Below are 26,692 nucleotides of genomic sequence, written 5' to 3' on the forward strand. Positions count from 1 at the left end.
TAATAGAGCCTTTAAAAAAAAACTGATGAAAGGATTTTATCATTTGCAACTAAGTTCAATAAATATTTTAACATCCATCTGTGCAATTTAAAATTTAACTATTAATGCATGCTGAATAAGTTAGTCATTTAATACCCATTGCTATTTTAAGAGAAATGGTAATATACAGGAGGAATACATTTTAAATCAGTGCAGATTACTGTCTATCAAGCCTACTTCTTCTACGACTTACACACAATCCACTCTATCAATCAAGTTCCTGAGGAGAAACTTTCTAGATATTCCCTGCTTCACAAAAAGAACCCAAATCATTTAACTACACTCCTCTCACTCCACTATTCAAACTCATGACTCCAAATAAAACGCACCATCCCCACCCTCCTAAAGCCACAGCCTCATTCTTATTTTCGATCCAACCTAACACAAGAGCGGTTATGTTCTACAGTAACAGTAAGCAATAAGGGTGGTTTAAGACAAGGTCTGAAATAGTCGTGTAATGGGAGATCATGCAAAACTGCAGCTGGGAGCCTGTCCTGGAGTTGAAGGACTATCCGTGTGTTGGGAGAGAGGTAAAGGGCCTGTTTGGTTGCTGTTGTATTGATGGTTAGGTTCCGGCTCGCTGTGTTGTGTTGGGTTGCCAAGCATTGGGACGTGTTATGTCTGCATCAGAATGTATAGTGAGGCTTGCAGGCTGTCCCAGCACATTCATAGTTGGTTGTTAACACAAACAATCCATTTCAATGTGTATGTGATAATAAATCTGAATCTGGGCAACTAACAGTCTGCCCAGGACTTTGTTGTAATAGTGTTGCATAATCTTTTTTCAAAAGGTAATAGTAACAAATAAAATTAGTTTCAATAGAGTGTCCCTGGGAAGCCCTTTTGGTTTCATTCAAACTATTCAGTAAATACATAAAACTAAATTGTTTTTTTTAAAGATTCAAATTGTTTACACATCCCTCTCTGAGAGCAAGCATTTCCCACTCCTCCTGGGATGGCAATTTAAAGACTCTAACAACCCACATCCTGGCCAATAATGCTTGTAGCAACATTATATTATAACATAACATTAACAGATTTGAACAGGATGAAAACTCCCACTATGTTGCATGTTACCTGTTCAATACTACATAAGTTTCTATTTGAGATCAGAAGAGTGAGGAAATTTCAAAAAAAAAGTTCTCGCCTTTCAACTGGACCATCTCCATATTTCATTAATAGTCGAATAGCCGTGGGTGCAGTGTAAAACGTTGTCACTTTGTACTTATCGATTACCTCCCAGAATCGACTTGAATTTGGATAAGTTGGTATACCTTCAAACTGGAACAGTTTTCATAAAACATCAGTTAACTAAAGGCTGAAACCACTAGTAATACTGGTTCGGAAATCTTGGTATAGTTTTACAATATTCCAACAACTTTCTTCTATTCAATAAAATGGTTTTATTATTAATTCAGAGTTGGCACTATTAATCTTGACAGAAGTTGAATTTTCTACTGATATGATTACACCAGTTTCAGACTATAAGAGTGTTAGAAATTTCACTTACAGATTCAGTGCAATGACTGAATGAACTGAATGTGATGAATGAACAAAGGTGGTTGGTTGCACAATTGCATAGATGCACTTAAATATAGAGTGCATCGAGGGGAAAAAAAGACAGGAGACTAGCTGTCAACGTTTTCTTTCAGATCATTCTTAATTTATCTGAAGAGCAACATGTCAGAAAGCCTTTGGAACCTGGCTGCCCAAATGATATTCCAGTACTAACCATGACACTTGTTGCACCATTTGCCAGAGGTCCGTAAGTGACATACGAATGCCCTGTAATCCATCCAATATCAGCTGTACACCAATAGATATCATCGGGTTGGTAGTTAAATACATACTTAAAGGTTGTGGCAGTGTAAAGAAGATAGCCTCCAACTGTATGCTGAACACCCTTTAAGAGAACAAAAGAAAATTAGTTACAATGTGTAGGGGAGAAAGTTCAGTCTATAGCAGATCAGTAAAATATACTCTAGTTATAGAAACTCACTAATCAGGCAGTCCGTAGTTTGACATGTTTTAAATCTCTAGTACAGATCTACTGTATATAAAATCAACTAATGCTAACTAAGATCTAAACTGAAGAAAGATCTGTACTAATCCATAGATGCACAGTAGTGGAGGGAGGGGTTCGGCAGCATAGTGGTTAGCGCAATATCACTTTACAGCACCAGTGATCAGTTTTTGATTCCTGCGCTGTACGTAAGGACTTTATATCTTCTCCCTGTGACCATGCAGGTTTCTCCTGGGAGCTTCGGTTTCCTCCCACATTCCTAAGACATGCTGTTTAGGGTTTGGGTATACTATGTTGGTACTGGAAGCATGGCAAAATTTGTGGCAACAAGCATGGCAGCCCCTGCACAATCCTCAGACTTTGTTGGTTGTTGATGCAAAGCTACACATTTCACTGTATGTTTTGATGTACATATCACAGATAAAGTATATCTTTAGATCTACCAGGGCAACCTTTGCAACCTCAGCTGAAAGCATTTCCGCTTTGTGGAAGAATTATGTCACAGACTCTTCTTGGAGCTCTTAAAAGACCCGGACATCGTCCTGTTCAGTGAAAAATAATCAGGGGCAATTTCTGTCAACTAGCACCACCAATGAGGTCCCAAGTGTGCTGGACTAGGGAGTTTGAACCTGTCATTAAAATTTTTAATAATGCTAATGCAAGAATCAAGCAAGGACAGAAGAGGAATTTTCTGGCAGGTCTACATCAATGTTGGGATTCACAAGGGAACGTGCAAATCCCTAACCTGTTGGCCACTCATTACCAACTATTTATGAAATTTAGTAGCAGAGTGAAAACTCTCAACAATTCACCAACTCTAATATAGGACCAGCTACGGCCACTTAATTTGTGAAGTTAAAACAATTATTCAGTTAAAGAAATGCTTTTAAATGGCATTGGTATTTTAGTAATTTTATATACATTGTTAAAAGTATTGTTGTTTTTAAAATCACCTCTGATATTCAGAAACATTTGTTGTTTTTGACAGTTGGCTAAACCGAAGGACGGGTTGACCTTGCTATTACATTTTTTATTCGGCAGTCAACAGCTTTTTCCTCAACTGCTTTGTGGATATAGCTTATTCTTCCCTCATCCACCCCTCACCCACTAGCCCCTCCACATCATCTCATGCTTACACATAAAGATTCGGAAGACACTTATAAGCAAGATTACATTGTCAAAGCCACGAAAGGTAACTTTGTATTTACTGCTTAGATCATGCTAACAAGTTCCAGTCTACCAATGAAATTACTGGAAATAATGTTGTAAATGTGCATGTGCTACACAGAACAAGGGAAAAAGTGATGACCCATTAAATACATGGTAAGAAGCAGGAAAAGCAGGAATTCAGAGACTGAGATTTGGATATCCAAACGCAGAAACCACCAAACAATGAGGGACATGTTAAAAAATGAAATGTTAATACAGTGTTGGTTTTCATCAGCCCTGGATTGGAACACAAAATGGTGTAAGTCATGTTACAGCTCTGGCGGTCAGTCAAAATGCAGTCTACTACACACTGGCCTTGAAGAAGGGGTAAAGCAGATCCACTGAAATGGTATTGAAGCTAAATAGGGATTAAAATGTATTGGATCACAAAGGCATTCAAAGGTTTTCTGTTAGACAAGAACGAGACATAAGGCATATTGCTTATGATTGTTTTATTAAGTGCTTCGAGAGCAAAGAAGAACAAGTAGTAAGAGAACAAAAAGCAGACTAAAAAGTAGTCATGGTCATCTCATACCCAAACTAATGATAACAGCAAACTCCAGAGATAACAAGTAACTATAAAATTCCCAGGTGGTGAAACATTTGATACTGAAAACTAAGCAGATTTTAGAAAAATACAGGGGCAAATGTAGTGCAATTACTGGAAAATTTACTGAATAATTGCATCTATATAGGTGATTATATAAAAACACATGCATGGGAAAGTTAAACAAACAAAAATAATTCTACATTCCCATCCAACAACATGAAAACCGGCTGCAGAGTATAGGCTGTTATATCCTTGTGTATTGAATTTTACATGCATTAATTTACGTTTTATGAGAATTGCTAATAAAGATGGACACAACTACTACCTCTGCTGGAAGAGTCCATAAATGTCAGAGGAAAAAGGAAAATGGGGTTGGTAAAGACTGAAAATCAGAGCCTGGCTGTTCAAGCAACATGTCAGGGCTATATATTTTTATAAATGTAGTGTCTGTGTAACAAATTTGTAATTACATTATGGAACTGGTCTCAAGACATTGCTGCCTTTGAAACAAAAAAATGCTGTACAACTTATCTCTACAGTTAATATTTAACCTTTTCAAACAATAAGCAATAAAACGATAACTACCATGTGCACTCATATCAATGGTTTCAGTTATCAAGGCAAATTTGTTCCCAGGCAACCAAATTGCTATTGAATGTAGTTGGGATGATTTTGTATCATTTCAGTTTAATGTTAAATGGTTTGATACTGAATTACCCAGAGTAATAGGACGAGTAGGACAAGAATTATTTTTCCAGCTTAAAGAACCAATGCTTCTCAGAAAAGTTTACAAAGCTGGCTCTGTTTACTTTGCAACAAAGCAGACCTAGAATCGATGCAATGATGGTGGCAGCAATGATAAGAGTTAGGTTGCAAACAATTGATAAGATTTTTTCCAATTTGACAGAACATGGAGAAATAGGGCTCAGGTCATTACCCAAGTGGATTTGCGTACTGAATCTGGAGTTTTGTTGCCCAGCTGACTTACTGCTCAGATTCAAAGAAAGAGTTGAAATTGTTCTTTATTGGATGTGACTCCCAGTTCATGTTAGCATGCTGATTACAGCCTCTTGGATTTCCCGGTTAAGAACACAAGATCATCTGAAAGCAGGAGAAAATTGTTTGGCCCCTCCTATCTGTTCATCAATGATATTTACGATAGCACCTGTTTCTTGTACTATCCCAAATCCCTCAATTCCCTTAACATCCAAACATCTCTTGATCTATGCCATAAATATATTTGATTTCTGATCACCACAGAATCAGCAACCCCTTATTTTGAGACTGTAACTCCCTACTCCTAGACAGCCAGGGAAACATATTTCCTGCACCTTTTATGTCCAGCCCCATGAGAGATTCAGATGTTTCAGCAAGATTGCTGTCAGTGCTCCAAACTCTCCAGATGAAAGGCCCAATGTGCTTAGTCTCTCTTTAAACACCAGAACCACCAAACAAGTGGTGGATGCACACCCTCTATCACAGGGGTTCCCAGTCTGGGGTCCAACGACCCCTTGGTTAATGGTAGATAGAGGTACATGGCATAAAAAAAAAGATTGGGAACCCCTGCACTATTCCAAGTGTGTGCTTTTTTTATTAGGCAAGGTCTCCAGGCTTCAGCAATATATTCCAGGTGTAATCCCATCATGGCTTTCTGTAATTCCAGAAAAACAATTCTGCTCGTGTAAACACGAGAAAGTCTACAGATGCCAGAAATCCAAATCAACACACCCACAAAATGCTGCAGGAACTCAGAAGATCAGGTAGCTTTTTATGGAAAACAGTAAACAGTCAACATTTCCATCCAAGACCTTTCATCAGGACTGAGAAGGAAGGGGGAAGATGCCTGAATAAAAACGTGGGGGGGGGGGGGGGGAGAGAGAGGGGAGGGAAGGAGGCTAGCTGTAAGGTGACAGGTGTGATCAAGTAGGTGGGAAAGGTCAAGGGCTGGAGAGGAAAGAATCTGATAGGACAGAAGAGTGGACAATAGAAGAAAAGGGAGGAGGAGGGAACCCAGGGTAGGTACGTGAGAAGAAGTGGGGTCAGAGTGGGTAAAAAGAGGAAGTGGGGGGAGGTTTTTTGTTCATTAGAAAGAGAAACCAATATTCATGCTATCAAGCTGTTGCTCCTGCACCAAAGGTGGCCTCATCTTGGCACAGGATGCAGCCATGGAACGACATGTCGGAACCCAAATCCTCTTTCAATAATAACTTCCTAATTGCTTGCTGCTCATTAATTTCTTGGATCCATGTACAAAGACACCCAAATGTCTGCAAACACCAACACTTTACAATCTCTCACCATTTAAAGAAATGTTCCCCACTTCGAATCAAGTGGATAACCTCACATTTCCACATCATATTCCTTCTCCCTAGCTCTGTTTTACACCTTACAGTTTTTGTTTAAAGCGCCTCTCCCAATACAAATTACACAATTCTTTAGGGGTAAGAAGCGCCGTGAGATTATGCAGATCACTGAGTGGGAGCAAGCTCAATTAGCCAATTTGTCTTTTATTGGCCATCAAGTTCATGTGTTCATAATTAGAGCAACGTCTTTACCTTTGGCTTTCCGGTTGATCCACTAGTGTAAAGGATAAACAGAGGATCTTCAGTATCGCACCATTCAGGTTCACATTCATCACTGGCTTCCTTCAATAGCTCGTGCCACCAAACATCAACGTCTGCATTCCACGGTACCTGAAATTCATTAAAATTTAAAATAATAAAACCTTTTCATCACAACTATTAAAATACCCTGATGTAAGTGATTAAGTAACCTTAACATAGCATTATTTCATAGGCTGCTTTGGAATTAAAACACATGTTCAATGAAACCAAAAGTAAATGATAATTAAATGACTGCAATTACCATTAATACTTACAAGTTTTTAATCTAAAGATTTAAAATAAGTGTTATTTGTCAACGTACATAGTAAATACAGTGAAAGTGTTGTTCTCCAATGATCAGACAAACTGAAGCACAAAAGCAGTGCAATGGCAAAAAATGCCAGAAATCTGAAGAAGAGCTGAAGTAACGTAGGTCAGCCTAAATCTACGTTAAAAGAGTTAGCATTAGATAAGTGGTGAAGCAGGTAGATACTGAACCATTTGCATCAGCCCTTTAGAATGCTATCTATCTTCAAAAACATTTTTTTTGCTGAATAACAGAAGTACTTGCAAAATTAATATTTATACTTGTAAACTAGATTTTTAAAAAAGCTACTTTAAAAATTGTACAGAAGGTATATAAATTTGATTCAGAAATATCCAAAACAACCCAGTCAATTCTAACATAGGTGATATGTGTTGAGCAAAATGACAAAGGAGACAAAAGGCAGAACATCCTATTCTATTGTGTCAAGAGATCTTCAACACCTATCTGAGCAATGAGAACAGAGAGAAAAGTTGTCCAGAGGCACAACACAATGAGGACCTTCAACCAACTGAAACCACGACAACCAACAACCACCCATTTACACTAATGCTACATTAATCACAATTTTTATATTACAGTCACAGAAAAGTACACCACCAAAACAAGCACTTTGGCCCATCTAGCTCATGCCAAACCATTTAAATTGCCTACTCCCATATTCTCAAGTCAAGTCACTTTTTATTATCATTTCGACCATAACCGCTGGTATAGTACACAGTAAAAACGAGATATTTTTTCAGGACCATGGTGCTACATGAACAATATAGAAACTACACTGAACTACGTAAACCAACCCAAAAACTACACCAGAATATAGGCCTACCCAGGACTGCATAAATTACACAGAACAGTGCAGGCATTACAATAAATAATAAACAAGACAATAGGCACAGCAGAGGGCTGTGGTTGGTAGTCCAATGGCTTGGGGGAAAATCTGTTACATAAATAATCAGTTGAATGGCGACGTCCAGGATTCCGTCCGTTTCTGTACTCCTGCCGAGTATTTCGTTGCCACAGATGTAGTCCAATTTAATGTCCATTGGAAAGCAGAATGGACAGGAGAGCCAGCTGGCTGGTGCTTGCTTTTTTCCTGGCATGGACTCCTGCCTGCTCACCTTGCTTCTGCTTCCTCACACACTGCTTACAACTTCCCCAACTCCAGCCACCAGCATCAGGCGACTCCAAGGACTGCAGGCCCGATTCCCTCAGCAAGCCAAGGTCGCGCAATCTAACCAGCAGATTTTCATGAAGGTTTGTTTTTGGGCGATCTCTGTATTGTAGCAGTATCTGGCAATGGTAGATAGTCGTTCTGTCATCCATTGCCCCAAACCCTAATTGTGCCTTAAAATTAAATTTAAAAACTAAATTAAAGTCGCACCAGATCCGAAAGGCTGCTGCTGCCGTGTGCCGCGCCGCCTACCGTCTCCCCAATTTCGTACCAAATTCTCCACATTTTATCACTTACCTACATACTAGGAGCAACTTACTGCAGGCAATTAACCTATAAACCTGCACGTCTTTGCGAAGTGGAAAGAAACCAGTCCCAATGAAGGGTTTCGGCCCAAGACATCGATTGTTTATCCTCCTCCCCTAGGTGCTGCCTGACCTGCTGAGTTCCTCCAGCATTTTATGTGTCACTCTGGAGAAAACCCACCCAGTCACAGGAAGAAGGTGTGAGTTCCATAGAGTCTGTGCTGAAACCATCCTAGCCAAACTTGCAGCCAAGCTTGGGGGGGGGGGGTGAAAAATTAAACAAACAATGGAAAAGGAAAACAACTTCTGATGTACGAGTAGGCCGAATCGATGACAATTGCACAAGATTTCAGAATTACTCAAACAGCCTAGGCACACAATTAACATTTTAACATATGAAGGGGGATCCTTGCAGCAAAGTCAGAAGGGGATTGTCAAATTCACATTAATAAAAATGAGTATGACATGCAGCTCTTAAGATCGAGCAGCAATAGTATACATGGGTTGAAACAGCAAAAACTTAACAAATTGCTGGAGGAAGTGAAAGGATCAGACAGTAGTCTATTCTAGTACTACTCCAATTTCTTTAGTTGCAAATTGAAGTCATGTAGTCAATGCACAGAAGTTCAGCATGATTACTTCTTTAAAAGTAGCTAGTTCTCTCTGGACAGTCTTAACATAACAGATGTTTAGCTTTCTCCATCATTTGACCAAGTTAAATCACTCACATTTGAAGAGTGGATTGAACTTCAGCAGTAACAAAGAATGAAGAAAACCATATGTTTCAAAACCCATTTTAAGTAAGTGAATCCAGAATACACAGGCATGCCTGCCAGACAAGTTCAAGGTTCAAGGTTGAAATGCCTGAAGGACTGCACTAATATTTTATTAAAAGATTCCCTCATGCTCAATATGTCACAAATTAAGTGTATGCTAATTCAAATACTCTAATATTAAAATATAAAAATAAAATTAAACAGTGTTCAAAAGCTAATGATGCTTGCATAATTTCTTTATCCAGAGCACATTTAACTGTCTGATTTCAACAGGCTCTCCCCATTCTTTAAATTCAATTTCTACACACTACAGAAAAGACCCAAATCATTTCATTCAGTATTCCTGCTTTTACAGTATTGCTCCAGAATGGCCTGTTGGAACCAAGAAGCTCTCGATGGTCCCCTGTTTGTATAAGCCAGAGAGTCTGTTTCACTGAGGTAGTCAGCTTGCCCTTCTTTGCTTTTATGGTGAAGCAGCGATGTGAGATTTTAATCCACCCTGCTACACATTACAACTACAACAGCTGGTCAGAAGCTGGAGACCCCTACAGCAATAGCTTACCTCTTGATTTCCCACAGCCTTTCCACCACCGAATAAGACATATCAGTACGGAGCAGCAGGTTGGAACATACCCCACTGAACAGAGTTGACCCAATAATAATCAAAACCCTGCACAATTTACATGACAAAATGACAATACTTCAGTGGCACTCTAATCAACTATTCTTAATACTCAGAATAAAAACTGAAAAAGTTGGAGATTATCAAGTGAAGCTGCAGTTATGGGAAGAGAAACAAAGCTAATGGTTCAGGTCAAAGGCCATTCATCTAAAAATGATATATATTCTTTGTCATTAGAGGACCTTCATCACGATGTGAATCCGCTACAAAATACACTGCTATTATTCACTGTGGCTACCCCACATCACATTCCAAAACGTTATTAGAGTCATTGAGCAATACTGAGAGGACACAGGCCTTTCGGCCCAGCTCGTCCATGCCGACCACAATGCTCACCCAGCTGGCTGGAAGGATGAAGGTGCAGCTGCACGGAAACACCAGCAACTTGGAAACACCTCGCTGATCCTTCATTGCAGATGGCACCAAATCCTGGAATACCCTCTCAGAAGTACTGCAGCAGTTGACCACCACTTAAACATAAATGGGGTAGGCTATCCAACTGCTTGGGTTTAGATCAGATAGGATTTTAAAAATACAACAAGTTCCAACCCAAATCAACTCAGACTCACTCATTTTGGGTTAAAGAATGCTGTTCCAAGAGTAGCCAACTAAGTCCTTCCCAATAGGTACATTTCTCAACCAAATACTTTAATGAAGCTGGATTGCTTATATTCCATCTCTTTTATAAAAGTTATCCCTGTAGGTGTGGAAGAAGAGGAACTACAAGTTCACAGACACAACGCACATTTATTATCAAAGTATGTATGCAGTATGTAACCGGGAGATTCGTCTCCCCACAGACAGCCACGAAACAAACCATGGAACCCATTCAAAGAAAAACATCAAATCCCCGACGTGCAAAACATGAAGAACAAACCGCACAAAAAAAAAGTGAAAAACACAGAATATAAAACACCAAACTACAAAGTCATTGAAAGAGTCCAGGCACATTCAGTCCAGGTCAGTTCATCCCAACCCAGCACTGTATTTCTCATTATCTTCAGGTTGCAGAGCCTGTCCGTCACGATGAAAATCACACAAAATTGCAAAAAAAAAAAGCCTATCCTCGTTTATGCTTTAATAGTGGTTAACTGCTGCTATCATTCTTGGGAGGAATATTCTAGGATTTGGAGACATCTACAATGAAGGATCAAATTGCCACTAGTATTGCCATCTCCTATCAGCCCATCCATTCCCCTATTCTGATTCACAGATTTCCCTCTCCCCACTTCCCATACTAGCCTTTCTGATCGCTCTCTCATCTTGTTCTCAGCTGCTTCTCAGTAATCAGAGTCAAAAGCATCTATTCAGGCCCTTTAGTATATGAAAATAACACTGTACACCTTGCCTTTGGTGGTTGGCATCCATTGCAAAGCACTTTGAGGTATCCTGTAAAAGACAGGTAAGGCAGTACAAAAACTGCAAGCCTGCCTCTTGGCCGCACAAGTATACAGCCCTTATTTACTCAGAGAAGAACATCTACATTTAGAGTGAATCTAGTACATACCAGGAGTTATCTAGAGCAAAAAGCTCAGAGAACTATGACCATGTAAAATATGAATTATTTATATTATTAATTTGTTTGCATTGTGTTCAATATCATACTAGCTATGACAAAATACTTAAGATTCAAATTGGAGACTGCAATGTATGCCTGTAGAGCTGGTGTGATGAGAAAATATCTTTGCAGATCACATCTGAGCATTTGTTGCTTGGAGTAACTGAAATGATCTTCACTCTCTTCACAAATACAGTTAATTAATAACCATGCACTAAAATTTGGCAACATGCAGGGAGGGAAATAAACGGTTGATGTTTCATCTTGGCCTTGGACATTGATTGTTTCTCTCCAGAGATGTCACCTGACTGGCAGAGCTCCTCCAGCATTTTGTGTGTGTTATGCAAGATTTCCAGCATCTGCAGATGATAATCTAAAATCTAGTTGCTGGATGATGCCCCAAAACATAACAAACAGGAAAGACCACATTAGAACCTCATCTCGATAACAACATAGGAAACAAAGCATGATAAATGCTCAGAATTACAAACTGGTGTTTCAGGCACAAAATGGTTTCATTAAATAAAAGTGAAATTCTGAGAAATTCGTCTGCATATATTTTATTTCAGCAAGTTCATGCAAGAATTAGAAATGGCAAAAGATCAGTAACCACAGTTGCCAAATGGAAGAGAGAACAGAAACCTGCTTCCAATAGTAGTCGAAACTGGACAATGGTAGAAACAACACCAAAGCTACTGCATCCAAAAACTTCAACAGTAAATTGCTCCAGACAATTTACCCTTGATTATACAGTACACAAGTAGAACCTCAGCATTATTAAAAACATTGATCACAACCGTCAGATACAACAAAACAAATCATTCAAAACTCATCACTTATCTTGTCCCAGCTGCTACCTCAACCAGAGTTATAGAATAGGATGCATTTTGGTTTCTCAGCCACCGGGTCATTCATGCATTAATCATAGTCATACAGCACACAGCAGGATCTTCAACCCACCAAGTCCATGCTGAACACCAAACATGCACTTAAGAATTCTAGCATAATCCTATTTTATTCTCCCTACATTCTCTATAGATCACCCCAGGATTCTATTACTCAAGAGATGATTTACAGGGGCTGATTATCCTACTAGCCTGCACGTCTTTGAGATATGGGAGGAAATCGGAGCACCCAGAGGAGATCCACATTGTGACTAGGAGAAAATGCAAACTCTACGGAGTCAGCACCTGAAGTCAGGACGGACCGAATCACTGGATCTGTGAGACAGCAGCTCTGGTAGGGAATGACTTGAAGACTTTCCTTGTTGGAGCTTGATTATTTTGTTAAGTGAAATCTGAACAACAAATAGATATTGAAATTCTGCTGGACCCCCAATGGAGATGCTTGTTTATTTTAAGGAACTTTTGATAGGATCAATATATTGCATGAAATATATTTGCATGTTAGGGGAATTAAGGGTTATGGGGAAAAGGCAGGTAGGTGGAGATGAGGCCATGGCCAGATCAGCCATGATCTTATTGAATGGTGGAGCAGGTTTGACAGGCCAGATGGCCGACTCCTGCTCCTCTTTCTTATTCTATTCTATTCTAACACTTGGTAGGATGATTTAAAAAGTGCACTGATGTAGCTGGAATACAGGGACATACAGTACAAGAGATAAAAGGCGGCTGAGATTGATAGCCAATTCCACAAAATAATGTTAATAAATTGAGGGAATGGATGGGCAAAAAGAGCGGCAAATAGCAAAGCTAAGATGCAGTTTTCAAAGTTGGCAGCTACATTAAAACTAAAATACCTGGATTTTATGATGAGTATTCTTTGTTTTCTCATTGTCCTTACCCTGTAGAAAGTTCATAGATGAAAGATGCAACAGTTTTGGTAAATACTTTTATACTAAAGCAGGTTTCCCTTTAGAAAACTTAAAACTACTTTTACACTAAACAGACACTTGGATACGTCTTCCATCCAACACCAATGCAGATAAATTCCAAGTCTAAACAGGAAGTTAATTATTGCTTTTCACTTTTTGTTATCGATAATACAAATAAATTATTAGTAAGATCATTACAATTTTTAAATCATAGCTCAGGTTTTCATAAGGTAAACTAAATCACCACAACTGTCTGTCAAGTCAAACAATCAATGCGGTAGAGTGGACTGAGATGAGAATACGTGGTATTTCCAAGGAGATAACTGCTGCACAAGTATCTGTTAATTGTGAACCAACCATCTCCAAAGTGGCAAACCAATCTGCACAAAACAAACTGCATTGTACTTAGCTGTGCACGTTAAAACATTTCTGCTATACCTCACCTGACAGGGCCGCTTTGCAGGAGGCGATTCTGGAGTAATTGAAGTCTCAGCTCCACCAGCTTCTTCTGTTCCTCCGTTGTGCTTTACAACAATGCATTTGTGAACATGGAAGTCCCTTCAAAGTTAGAAACGTTTTAGAGGCAAGAACAATTTTTGTTTGGGGAGTATGTTCAGAACAAACCAAACCAATACAGGAAAGACACCAGAGAACTCAGCAGTTTCTTTTCACAAAGTATTTCCAGACTGCTTACCTTACTAAGAAAGGGATCATTCATCCCTCATATCTGCTCGTCAAGTTCATTTACTTCAACACCACTTTCCTGCACTAATCCCATTTCCTTTGATTATCTTAAAAAGCAAACATATATCCTTGAATAGGATAGGTGAGTTGTGGAGAGCGCCCTCTTCTTTGTGGTGGCGTGTTGGGGAGGCAGCATTAAGAAGAGGGACGCCTCACGTCTTAATAAGCTGGTAAGGAAGGCGGGCTCTGTCGTGGGCAAAGTACTGGAGAGTTTAACATCGGTAGCAGAGCGAAGGGCGCTGAGTAGGCTACGGTCAATCATGGAAAACCCTGAACATCCACTGCATAGCACCATCCAGAGACAGAGAAGCAGCTTCAGCGGCAGGTTGCTATCGATGCAATGCTCCTCAGACAGGATGAAGAGATCATTACTCCCCAATGCCATTCGGCTTTACAATTCAACCGCCAGGGGAAAGATATGTTAAAGTGCCGGGGTTATGACTGAGCTTAAGTTACCATTCAATGTATTTTAGTAAACTATTTAAGAACTTTTTAAAAGCTATTTATTAATGCTTTTTTTTTGAGAGGGTGATTTTAGATGCATATCATATTTATACTGAGTTAAGTATTGTATGTAATTAGTTTTTGATTCAATAAGTGTATGGGACATTGGAAAAATGTTGAATTTCCCCATGGGGATGAATAAAGTATCTATCTATCTATCTATCTATACCCAACAACTGCACCTCCACAGCCCGCAGATAGAGAATTCTGAAGATTCATTACCCTCTGTCTGAAGGTTTCCCCCCCTCACTGAGTCTTTACTTTCTGATGTGATCCCTGGTTTTCGACACCTGAGCCAGGGCGAATATTATCCATGCATCTGGTCACATGCGTCATCTCGTTCTCTTGGATTCCAGTATAAACCCATCCTTGTGATGTCTTCTCACAGGCAATGCCCCACCCCCAAACCCCATTCCAGAAATCAACCTGATAAACATTTACTGCTCTTATTCTGTTGGAAGAAACAAAAAATGCTAGAAACACTCAGCAGATCAGACAGCGTCTGTGGAAAAAGAAACAGAGTTAATGTTTCAGGTCAAAGATGCTTCATGAGATTAAATGCACCTTCTCCTGTTGAGCATTTCCATCATTTCCTGCTTTTATTTCATATTTCTGATATTTTCAGTTTTTATTTCATTCACTATCAGAAAAAATATCTTTCTTTATGTATGGAAAGCAGATCTGAATGCACTACTTCAAGTGCTGTGACATCTGGGCTTCTGTACAATTTCAGTAAGATACCTTTACTCTTGTACTCAAATTCTCATTCTCTCTCCCTCCCTCCCTCCATAAATCATTTGCCTCCCTAATTTCTTGTTATACTTGCATATTACTTTTCCTAGGAAACTTTGTACATGGAGATCCAGATTCTTCTAACCACCAACATTTACCTATTATTTTATTTTTCCACCAGGGCTCATTTATTTTTTAAAAAAAAGTACACCACATACCTCTCTCTGCACTTCCTAAGTGCTTCATCCACTACCTGCTTCAGGTTTATAAGTTTATCACCTCTGTAGAATCCATCTAAAATCAAGAGTTATGCACATTAAATATTTAGATTTGAATGTAGTGTTTTTAATGGATTGGTAACCAAGTGCAGATTCACTGGAAATGAAATCTACTGTGGATGTCTTCTGAAAATCTCAAGATCATTCTAAAATAAATCTAATCTTTCTCCAAGGCTAAAGCACCCACCTAAGGTGTGGTGCTCAAAACTGGATAAAGTACTCCATGTGAGAAGTAACCAGTTCCTTGGATAACTACAAGCTCACTTCTAATGCCTTGCAATCCAATTCCTGTATTGGTAGATTTATTCTTGTATCTGTCTATAAGATCTAGGTAATCTTTAAGCATGGACGAACAAGTCCCTGGAACACCACAGCTTCACCAGATACAAGACACTGGTGCTATCATGTTTGCTGTTGTGTGCTGGGGCAGCAGGCTGAGGGTAGCAGACACCAACAGAATCAACAAACTTATTCGTAAGGCCAGTGATGTTGTGGGAGTGGAACTAGACTCACTGACGGTGGTGTCTGAAAAGAGGATGCTGTCCAAGTTGCATGCCATCTTGGACAACGTCTCCCATCCACTCCATAATGTACTGGTTAGGCACAGGAGTACATTCAGCCAGAGACTCATTCCACCGAGATGCAACACTAAGCGTCATAGGAAGTCATTCCTACTTGTGGCCATCAAACTTTACAACTCCTCCCTAGGAGTGTCAGACACTCTGAGCCAATAGGTTGGTCCTGGACTTATTTCCACTGGGCATGATTAACTTATTATTATTTAATTATTTATGGTTTCATATTGCTATATTTCTTCACTATTCTTGGTTGGTGCGGCTGTAACGAAACCCAATTTCCCTCGGGATCAATAAAGTATGTCTGTCTGTCTGACACATTCATAGCTATCCTTTTCAATCTAATTGCACTTACATCATTACAAATCTATTGCCAAAATTTTGCAAAATGCTCTTCAGTAACTAATGAAGGGAGTTTCCAGTCTGTCATTGGGGCAACACCCAGGCCAATACAAGTGGTGTTAAGTCCCCAAGGAGAGGGGGCCTATCCTCCATTACAGGTACCTGCCAAGTCCAGCACATGCAGATTAACCATTACTGTACACAAAGTAAAATACTGCTTAAACTAAATGCCACTTTATATGCTGTTTGTTATTACATTTAAGATTAAATCTCTTCCAAAACAGATCTCTACCCAATACAACAGACTGCCTTTACAGTTACTGAGAAATGTCTTCAATTCTTATGGATTGCTTGGGCGGGGTATGATGTGCACGGCCTGGTTATAGGCAGCCTGGAAGGCGACATCAAAAATTTTTTTCTAAAATCTTGCCTGACACACCATCTAAAGATAAAGAGACTATCTTTGTTTGTCACATGTACATTGAAATATCGAAACATACTATAGTGAAGTGCGTTATATGTGTTAACGACCAACACAGTGCAGCCCACAAGTCTCACCACACTTCCAGTGCCCACATAGCAAGCCCACAACTTATTAACTCTATCCTGTATGTCTTTGGCATGTGGGGAAAGCAGACCACTTGGAGGAAACATACAAAGTCACGGGAAGAATGTACAAACACTTTACAGACAGTGGCAGAAGTTGAACCCTGATCACTGGCCCTGTAATAGTGTTACACTCAACACAACGGTATGGTGCCAACCTAATCAGTGGACTGGTACGACAGTGGATAAGAACTGATTTATAAAATTACTTTAGAATAGAGCAATAATTTCTGTCCGTTCTGCACTTAAGAACAAGGCATCAAGGGATATGGTCAGAGGTCAGGTATGTGGAGTTGAATGGGATTCAGGATCAGCCACGATGAAATGGCGGAGCAGACTCGAAGGGCTGAATGGCCTAGTTCTGCTCCTATGTCTTACGGTCTAAATTAGTAAACATAAATATCTTTATTTAATATGTATAAATTTTATACCAATGGAGAAGTACAGAAAAGTAGTACAACAATTGGAAAATTTTATGCAAAAACACGTCAGGGAAATGAATGTTTAGTTACCTGCTGTAACCAAAAAAGTGCAGCGAGAATCCAGAATTCTTTCACACAGAGATTCTGAAGAAAATCCTGCAAACTGAAGGTTATAATTATTTTAAAATCCATTCACAGGCAAGGATGTCATTCCTAGGGCAGAGTGGGCAAGTGACTCCAGCCCCAGGAGGACAAAATATATTTGAACTTCAAGTTGGAGTAGAAGACAATGGACCCAAATTGATGTTAGTTCTTCACATGCATGATGCACCAGCATAAGGAAGCACAGTGTCACTGACTATTATACAAGGGAGAACCAAAAAAATCTGAGAGGGTGAGGAAGCTAGACTAAAGAAAGATCTAAGAAGGAACTTCAAAATTATGAAAAGTTTTAATAGGCAATGTTTATACTCATGGAGGAGAACAAAACTAAAAGCCTTTGATGTAAGATAAGTACTAAAGGTCAGTTGGGGAATTCAGAAATAACTTCTTTACCCAGACTGTGGTGGAAATGTGGAACTCACCACCACCGAGCGTGGTGGAAGCAAATAATATAGGTGTATATCAGGAGAGGTTGAGTGAACAGGGAGTTTTGTTAATAGATTTAGATGAAGCGGAACAAGACTCAAGGGAAACACAAAACACCAATGTAGGTTGGTGGGGTTGAATATCCTGCTTCTGTGTTATACACTCTAAAATTTTACTTACCACAATGGAATGGATTGCACCTATTCTGACACAAGCTAACATGGCAACAACCAATTCTATAATCATTGGCATGTATATTGAAATTCTGTCTCCTTTCTTCACTCCTGTGGATTTAAATAAAAGGGCATTATGACAAAATGAAAGAATACAAAAATAGGAACAGAATTAAGCCATACACACCCTGCACCTTTCACCCCCTCATCAAGCATCCTGTGTAATTCGATAACATCAAAGTAGGTCTGAATTTAGCCTCAATACTAATTTCCTGCCTATACCATAATCTATACCTTCCCTGTAATCTAAAAATTTCACCTTCCTTGTTCTTGAATATCTCTGATGACGGTCTCAACAGGTCTCTGGGATTGAGAATTTCAAATATTCATTACCATCAGAGTTGATACTCTCACTTATTCCTTGTCTCAATGTGAGAACCTTTACTCTGAAACTGATTGCCCCCTTTCCTAGATTCCTTTATTACTGCAAATATTCTGCCAACATATACCCCGTTAAATCCTTTCAGAGACTTATGTTTTTCAAGATTTCCTCTCGTTTTCCTGATCTCCAATGAATAAAGAGCAATTAATGCAACCTTTCTACAAAAGGCAATCACTTCATTCCAATTAACCTACCACCAGCATGCATGTCTTTGGACTGTGGGAGGAAACTGGAGCACCTGGAAGAAACTCACGCGGACACAGAGAGAACATACAAACTCCTTACAGGCAGCAGTGGAATTTTTGAACCAGGGTCGCAGGTACTGTAAAGTGTTGTGCTAACCACTACGCTACCGTGCTGCTTCAACTATCTTGAAAGCAAGTACATCATCCTTTAAAATGTCTAGAACATAGCAAGATGTATGCCATCTTAGCAACTTTCATTCTGCTTGATGCTTTGCAGTATGGAAGGAAACTTAGCCTTCTTCCCCATTTTAACCTGGAGTAACTTGTATATAAAATTCAAATCGATGATTAATGTTCATGTTCTGACCTTCATCTACACGATTTATATATTTGAGACATTTTGAAATTATTATTTCATTTGGGAAAATCTTACCATTTTTAGATGGACTGAAAATATACTCACTCAACACAATTTTTCAGCTAATGCCTCCCACCCTCTCAGAACAAAAAGCACAGAAGCATATAATTTTTTGAAAGAATATGACTTGAAATTTGAAACAAAACTATGAAAAATAATTGACGCATAAGAGTAGCAAATTTGAATTTGTTTGATTGCTCTAAAATATTTAGTTATTTCCAATTACCAATTCAAGCCAAATTAAATAGATGGCATACTATCTAAACAAATTCAAGGATAATCATTCCTGCATTAAAAGCCAAGTTGAGATTTCTTAAAATAATAGAAGTTTAGAGGACTGTGCGAAAGTCTTAGGCACATTTATATAGCTCAGGTGCTCAAGACTTTTGCACTGTACTGTACTGCTACCACAAAAAAAAAACAAATTTCATTACATATGTGAGTGATGATAAACCGGATTCTGATATGGGTCTCTAGTGTGGATTGAGAGTGGGAATGGTTCAGGGAGAGGGAATTCATGGTTAGGAAAAGGGGAAGGGGGGGTGAGCAGAAAGCATACTGTACTGATCAGTAAAACTATTGTTTGGAATCAAATGATCTTGCCTGGTGTCTCAGGGCTGGGTATGTCTATACCTGTACCATCTCTCACCCTTGTCACTGCTTCTCTGCCCCCTATCCGACTCCCCTTGCACGGCACTCCATCCTCACCATTCCCAACATCCATTGCTCCCACCAGATTTACAAACTCGCTCTGCTCCATACTGACAAATACAGTAGTGCAAAAGGCTTAGCACTCCAGTTATACATATGCGGCCAAAATTATTGTTCAGTACTATGTATCATCTTTTACATAAACTAAGAGTGGTGTAGCTGCCACTTGCCTACTTGTTCCTGAGTAGTGTGTAAGTTTTGTTACGGAGAGCTTCACGTTTTGAGAGCTTGGAATGGAACTGAACACAGTACCATCGGCAGTGAGAGAACTTCTCCACTTCCGACTTGATGAAATACAAGTTTCAGACAAAGCAGCTGATATAGGTTAAACACAGCACACTACCCTGAAGAGCTCCTGCAATCCTATCCTGGTACTTGGGGTAACTACTTCAACACTTCTAGGTGACCGTGACTGGGAAAGCAACTCCTTGCCTTTAGCACTCACACGATGCCACCCCTCAGTCAGGGGTGTCTAATCTCTCTGTTAGCATTGTACATCTTCATTCATAACTAAGTATCCGTTATCAAAGACCACCACAATCCAGACCATGCCCTCTTCTTGCTACTACCATTGGGCAGGCCTCAGGGGCCACACAACCAGATTCAGAAATATTTATTATCCGACAACCATCAGTCTCTTGATCCAGAGAGGATACCTTCATTCACCACTACTCGGAACTGAATCTACAACCCACAGACCCACTTTCCGGGCCTCTTTACAACTCACATTCTCAGTATTATTTTTATTTTCAGTTTGTCTTCTTTTGCACATTGGTTCTTTGTCAGTCTTTGCTTATGTATAGTTTTTCACAAAATTATTATGTGCTTCTTTTCTCCTGTAAACGCTGGCAAGAAAATGAATCTCAAGGTGGTATATGGTACTTCGATAATAAATTTACTTTTAAGCATGGCAAGTCTGCACAGCGATGAAGCAAGAACTTTAAATGTTTGTAATAAAAAAAGCAATAAAAGTTCGTAGCTTTTTCCTTTGTTTGGGATATATTTGTTCATTAGTTACAACAGTGCAATAGAGACCCAAGGGTAAAGGGCAGTTTGCCTGACTAAGGCAGTCGATCAAGAATTGATGTGATGATCATTTTACAAACAAGTCCAAACAAAAGTAGGTCTCCAGGCAACGGGTTGAGAACAAATGAAAATTATGATTTTAAATTTAAAATGCCTTTATATTGTGCGTGAGTGTTTAGACCTGATCCACCTCAGACAGCATTACTTTGTCTGATTAAATATCAAAGATTAGGATAGAAAACAGTGTAATATATCTACATACAGTGGCACGCAAAAGTTTGGGCATCCCTGGTCAAAATTTCTGTTACTGTGAATAGTTAAGCGAGTAAAAGATGACCTCATTTCCAAAAGGCATAAAGTTAAAGATGACACATTACTTTAATATTTTAAGCAAGATTACTTTTTTTTATTTCCATCTTTTACAGTTTCAAAATAACAAAAAAGGAAAAGGGCCTGAAGCAAAAGTTTGGGCACCCTACATGGTCAGTACTTAGTACCACCCCCTTTAGCAAGTATCATAGATTGCAAACGCTTTCTGTAGCCGGCTAAGAGTCTTTCAATTCTTGTCTGGGGGATTTTCACCCATTCTTCCTTGCAAAAGGCTTCTAGTTCTGTGAGATTCTTGGACCGTCTTGCATGCACTGCTCTTTTGAGGTTTATCCACAGGTTTTCGATGATATTTAGGTTGGGGGACTGTGAGGGCCATGGCAAAACCTTGAGTTTGCGCCTCTTGAGGTAGTCCATTGTGGATTTTGAGGTGTGTTCAGAATTATTATCCTGTTGTAGAAGCCATCCTCTTTTCATCTTCAGCTTTTTTTACAGACGGTGTGATGCTTGCCTCCAGGATTTGCTGGTATTTAATTGAATTCATTCTTCCCTCTACCAGCGAAATGTTCCCCGTGCCACTGGCTGCAGCACAAGCCCAAAGCACGATCGATCCACCCCCGTGCTTAACAGTTGGAGAGGTGGTCTTTTCATGACTATCTGCACCCATTTTTCTCCAAACATAACTTTGCTCACTGCGGCCAAAAAGTTCCATTTTAACTTCATCAGTCCACAGGACTTGTTTCCAAAATGTATTCCCATGAGGCGGTGTGGCACAGCAGCAGCAGCCTTTCAGACCTGGTGTTACTTTAATTTAATTTTCTATTCCAAGTTTGATACACAATTTTCGATTAGGGCACATGGATAACAGAGTGGCTATCTACCATTGCGAGATACTACTACAATACAGAGATCGCCCAAAAACAAACCTCCATAAAGATCTGCTGGCTGAATTACACAACCTCGGCTTGCTGAGGGGAACGGGCCTACATTCCTCGGACTCACCTGATGATGGTAGCTGGAGACGGAGACGTCGAAAGCGATGTGTGAGGAAGCAGAAGTGAGGCAAACGAGCAGGGGTCCGTGCCAGGCTAAAAGCAAACCCCATCCGGCCGGCTCTCCTGTCCATTCTGCGCTCCAATGTTCGCTCTCTGGACAATAAAATGGACGACATCCGACTCCAACGTAATACTCGGCGGGAGTACAGAGTTTGCTCCGCGTATGTCTTCACAGAGACATGGCTCACTGATGGGATTTCGGACGCTGCCATTCAGCTAGATGGGCTAGCTTTGTTTCGTGCGGACAGAGATGCAGGTCTCTCCGGTAAGACTCACGGTGGTGGCTTGTGTGTCTACATCAACACGGAATGGTGTAAGAACTCTGTGCTGGTTTCCAGACACTGCTCATCGCTAGTGGAGTTTGTGGATTTTAGATGCAGAGCAGTTTATTTGCCACGGGAATTCACCTCTGTCCTTATATTCGGTGTCTACATTCCCCCCTGCGCTAATGCTAAGGAGGCGCTCTGTGAATTGTACGGAGCTATTAGCGAACTGCAGAACGCACACCCTGATGGTCTGTTTATTGGTGCAGGTGATTTTAACCACGCAAACCGTCAGTCAGTGCTTCCCAAATTCCATCAGTATGTGGACTTTGCAATGAGGGGGGAGAACGTGTTGGACCTGGTTTACACAAACATCCCCGAAGCGTACCGGCAGAGCCCCGCCCCCACCTCGGATACTCAGACCACATCTCTGTTATGCTAATCCCAGCATGCAGACCGCTCGTCAAACACTCCAGACCAGCTCTGAAGCAGGTGAAAACCTCTGCACTTCAAGAACTGCTTTGAGCACACTGACTGGCACATGTTCAGGGAGGCTGCAACCGATGGCGACTCTACCAACTTAGAGGAGTACACAGCATCAGTGACCAGCTACATCAGCAAGTGCATTGATGATGTTACTCTGTCCAAAACCATCACTATAGGCGCTAAACAGAAGCCATGGATGACCGCAGAGGTGCGTGCGCTGCTGAGATCCCGCAACTCCGCCTTCAGAGCAGGCGACAAGGCAGCTCTAACAACAGCAAGGGCCAAACTGTCCCGAGCCATCAGAGGGGCAAAGCGTGCACATGCCCAGCTAATCCACAGTCACTTCCAGGACAGCGGTGACACGCGGCGCATGTGGAAGGGCATCCAGGACATCACCAATTACAGGACAACATCACCTGAATGTGCAAGTGATGCCTCCCTCACAGATGCGCTGATTAACTTCTACGCCCGGTTTGAGGCAGAAAATGACGTGGCGGCGAGGAAGTCCACCTCTCCTACAAATGATCAGGTGCTGTGTCTCACCGTGGCCGATGTGAGAAGAACCCTATGCAGGGTCAACCCACAGACGGCTGCTGGACCAGACAACATCCCTGGTAGAGTGCTCAGAGGATGTGCAGACCAGCTAGCAGATGTTCTCACTGACATCTTCAACATCTCCCTGAACAGTGCCACCATTCCAACGTGCTTCAAGGATGCCACCATCATTCCTGTGCCAAAGAAGTCTTTAGTGTCCTGCCTAAATGACTACCGTCTCGTTGCACTTACATCCATCATCATGAAGTGTTTCGAGAGGCTCGTCATGAGGCATATCAAGACCCTGCTGCCCCCCTCACTGGACCCCCTGCAGTTTGCGTACCGTCCCAACCGCTCAACAGATGACGCCATTGCCACCACCCTCCACCTGGCCCTAACTCACCTGGACAAAAAAGACACATACATTCGGATGCTGTTCATAGACTTCAGTTCAGCATTCAACACAATCATCCCTCAGAAACTGATCGGAAAGCTGAGCCTACTGGGCCTGAACACCTCCCTCTGCAACTGCATCCTAGACTTCCTGACTGGGACACCTCAGTCAGTCCGGATCGGGAGCAACATCTCCAACACCATCACACTGAGCACGGGGGCTCCCCAGGGTTGCGTGCTCAGTCCACTGCTGTTCACTCTGCTGACCCACAACTGTGCTGCACCACACAGCTCGAACCATATCATCAAGTTCGCCGATGACACGACCGTGGTGGGTCTCATCAGCAAGAATGACGAGTCAGCTTACAGAGAGGAGGTGCAGCGGCTAATGGACTGGTGCAGAGCCAAAAACCTGTCTCTTAATGTGAACAAAACAAAAGAGATGGCTGTTGACTTCAGGAGGGCATAGAGCGACCACTCCCCACTGAACATCGATGGCTCCTCAGTAGAGATCGTAAAGAGCACCACATTTCTTGGTGTTCACCTGGCGGAGAATCTCACCTGGTCCCTCAACACCAGCTCCATAGCAAAGAAAGCCCAGCAGCATCTCTGCTTTTTGCGAAGGCTGAGGAAAGCCCATCTCCCACCCCCCATCCTCATCACAATCTACAGGGGTTGTATTGAGAGCATCCTGAGCAGCTGCATCACTGTCTGGTTCAGAAATTGCACCATCTCGGATTGCAAGACCCTGCAGTGGATAATGAGGTCAGCTGAGAAGATCATCGGGGTCTCTCTTCCTGCCATCATGGACATTTACACTACACGCTGCATCTGCAAAGGAAACAGCATTATGAAGGACTCCATACGCCCCTCATACAATCTCTTCTCCCTCCTGTCGTCTGGGAAAAGGCTCCGAAGCTTTCGGGCTCTCAGGGCCAAACTATGTAACAGTTTCGTCCCCCAAGCTATCAGACTCCTCAATACCAGAAGCCTGGACTGACACCTTGCCCTATTGCCCTGTTCATTATTTATTGTAATGTCTGCACTGTTTTTGTGCACTTCATGTAATCCTGTATAGGTCTGTAGTCTAGTGTAGCTTTCTCTGTGTTGTTTTTTTTTACGTAGTTCAGTCTAGTTTTTGTACTGTGTCATGTAACACCATGGTCCTGAAAAACGTTGTCTCATTTTTACTATGCACTGTACCAGCAGTTATGGTCAAAATGACAATAAAAGTGACTTGACTTGACTTGATCAAGCTTTGTTTAGATGTTCCTTTTCAAACTTCTGACGCTGAATTTTGTGGTGAGGACACAGGAAAGGTTTTCTTCTGATGACTCTTCCATAAAGGTCAACTTTGTGCAGGTGTTGCTGCACAGTAGAACAGTGCACCACCACTCCAGAGTCTGCTAAATCTTCCTGAAAGTCTTTTGCTGTCAAACGGGGGTTTTGATTCGCCTTTCTAGCACTCCTATGAGCAGTTCTCTCGGAAAGTTTTCTTAGTCTTCCAGACTTCATCTTGACCTCCACCGTTCCTGTTAACTGCCATTTCTTAATTACATTACAAACTGAGGAAACGGCTACCTGAAAACGCTTTGCTATCTTCTTATAGCCTTCTCCTGCTTTGTGGCCATCATTTATTTTAATTTTCAGAGTGCTAGGCAGCTGCTAAGAGGAGCCCATGGCTGCTGATTGTTGGGACAAGGTTTGAGGAGTCAGGGTATTTATAAAGTTTTGAAATTTGCATCACCTGGCCTTTCCTAACGATGACTGTGAACAAGCCATAGCCCTAACAAGCTAATTAAGGTCTGACACCTTGGTAAAAGTTATCTGAGAGCTCAAATCTCTTGGGGTGACCAAACTTTTGCATGTTTCTCCTTTCCTTTCTTTCACTCTAAGATTGTACAAAACAAAAATAATACACTAATCTTGTTTAAAATGATGAAAAGAATGTTTCATCTTTAACTTTATGACTTTTGACGATCAGTTCATCTTCTACTCACTGAACTATTCACAGTGACAGAAATTTTGACCGAGGTGCCCAAACTTTAGCATGCCACTGTATTCTATTAAGGACAAAATATAAGACAACTATTATGGTACCAGTAAACAATTCTAAAATTGACAATCATATCCATTAATGCACAAGCTATCAGAAGTCACCATAAAAGATGAATTTTAAATTTTCAATATGATTCCTATGATATTTAGTATTCTTAAAAAGCACATTTCAGATGAATTCAAAATTGTTCAGTTGCTTCCAAAGGGTTGATGAATAAACTATTTTCTGTGTTAGGTTTTATTTCTAATGTACATTTGCATGTACTATACTGGGTGTCAAGATCTCTGAGGATCTAACCTAGTCCCAACACATCGATATAGTTATAAAGAAGGCAAGACAGTGGCTATACTTTATTAGGAATTTGGCACGTCAACAAATACACTCAAAAATTTCTATACTTGTACCATGGAGTGCATTCTGACAGGCTGCATCACTGTCTGGTATGGAGGAGCTCCTGCACAGGACCGAAAGAAGCTGCAAAAGGTTGTAAATCTAGTCAGCTCCATCTTGGATACTAGCCTACAAAGTACCCAGGACATCTTCAGGGAACAGTGTCTCAGAACGGCACCATCCATAACTAAGGACCTCCAGCACCCAGGGCATGCTCTTTTCTCACTGTTGCCATCAGGTAGGAGGTACAGAAGCCTGAAGGCACACACCCAGTGATTCAGGAACAGCTTCTTCCCCTCTGGCATCAGATTCCTAAATGGACATTGAATCTTTTGACACCACCTCACTTTTTTAAAAAATACAC

The 26,692-nt window shown here is 40.7% G+C and overlaps 1 protein-coding gene across 2 annotated transcripts in view; it reads right to left on the bottom strand.

Annotated features, from left to right (window-relative positions):
• The window catches only part of acss2 (acyl-CoA synthetase short chain family member 2), a 66,239-nt gene that overhangs the window by 16,176 nt on the left and 23,371 nt on the right, over window positions 1–26,692 (bottom strand). Inside the window, exons 4-11 of one of the 2 annotated variants that reach the window (XM_073061883.1) lie at window positions 18,047–18,150; window positions 17,369–17,441; window positions 15,274–15,349; window positions 13,519–13,633; window positions 13,001–13,045; window positions 6,377–6,514; window positions 1,772–1,942; window positions 1,187–1,320 (exon numbers count right to left, since the gene is read on the bottom strand). In XM_073061883.1, the coding sequence (XP_072917984.1) occupies window positions 1,187–1,320; window positions 1,772–1,942; window positions 6,377–6,514; window positions 13,001–13,045; window positions 13,519–13,633; window positions 15,274–15,349; window positions 17,369–17,441; window positions 18,047–18,150 (856 nt within the window). The remainder of the gene's footprint in view (window positions 1–1,186; window positions 1,321–1,771; window positions 1,943–6,376; window positions 6,515–13,000; window positions 13,046–13,518; window positions 13,634–15,273; window positions 15,350–17,368; window positions 17,442–18,046; window positions 18,151–26,692) is intronic. The other variant, XM_073061884.1, reaches the window with a different exon arrangement.

The sequence above is a fragment of the Hemitrygon akajei genome, chromosome 11 (genome assembly GCF_048418815.1).
Source record: "Hemitrygon akajei chromosome 11, sHemAka1.3, whole genome shotgun sequence".
NCBI classification, from domain to species: domain Eukaryota; kingdom Metazoa; phylum Chordata; class Chondrichthyes; order Myliobatiformes; family Dasyatidae; genus Hemitrygon; species Hemitrygon akajei.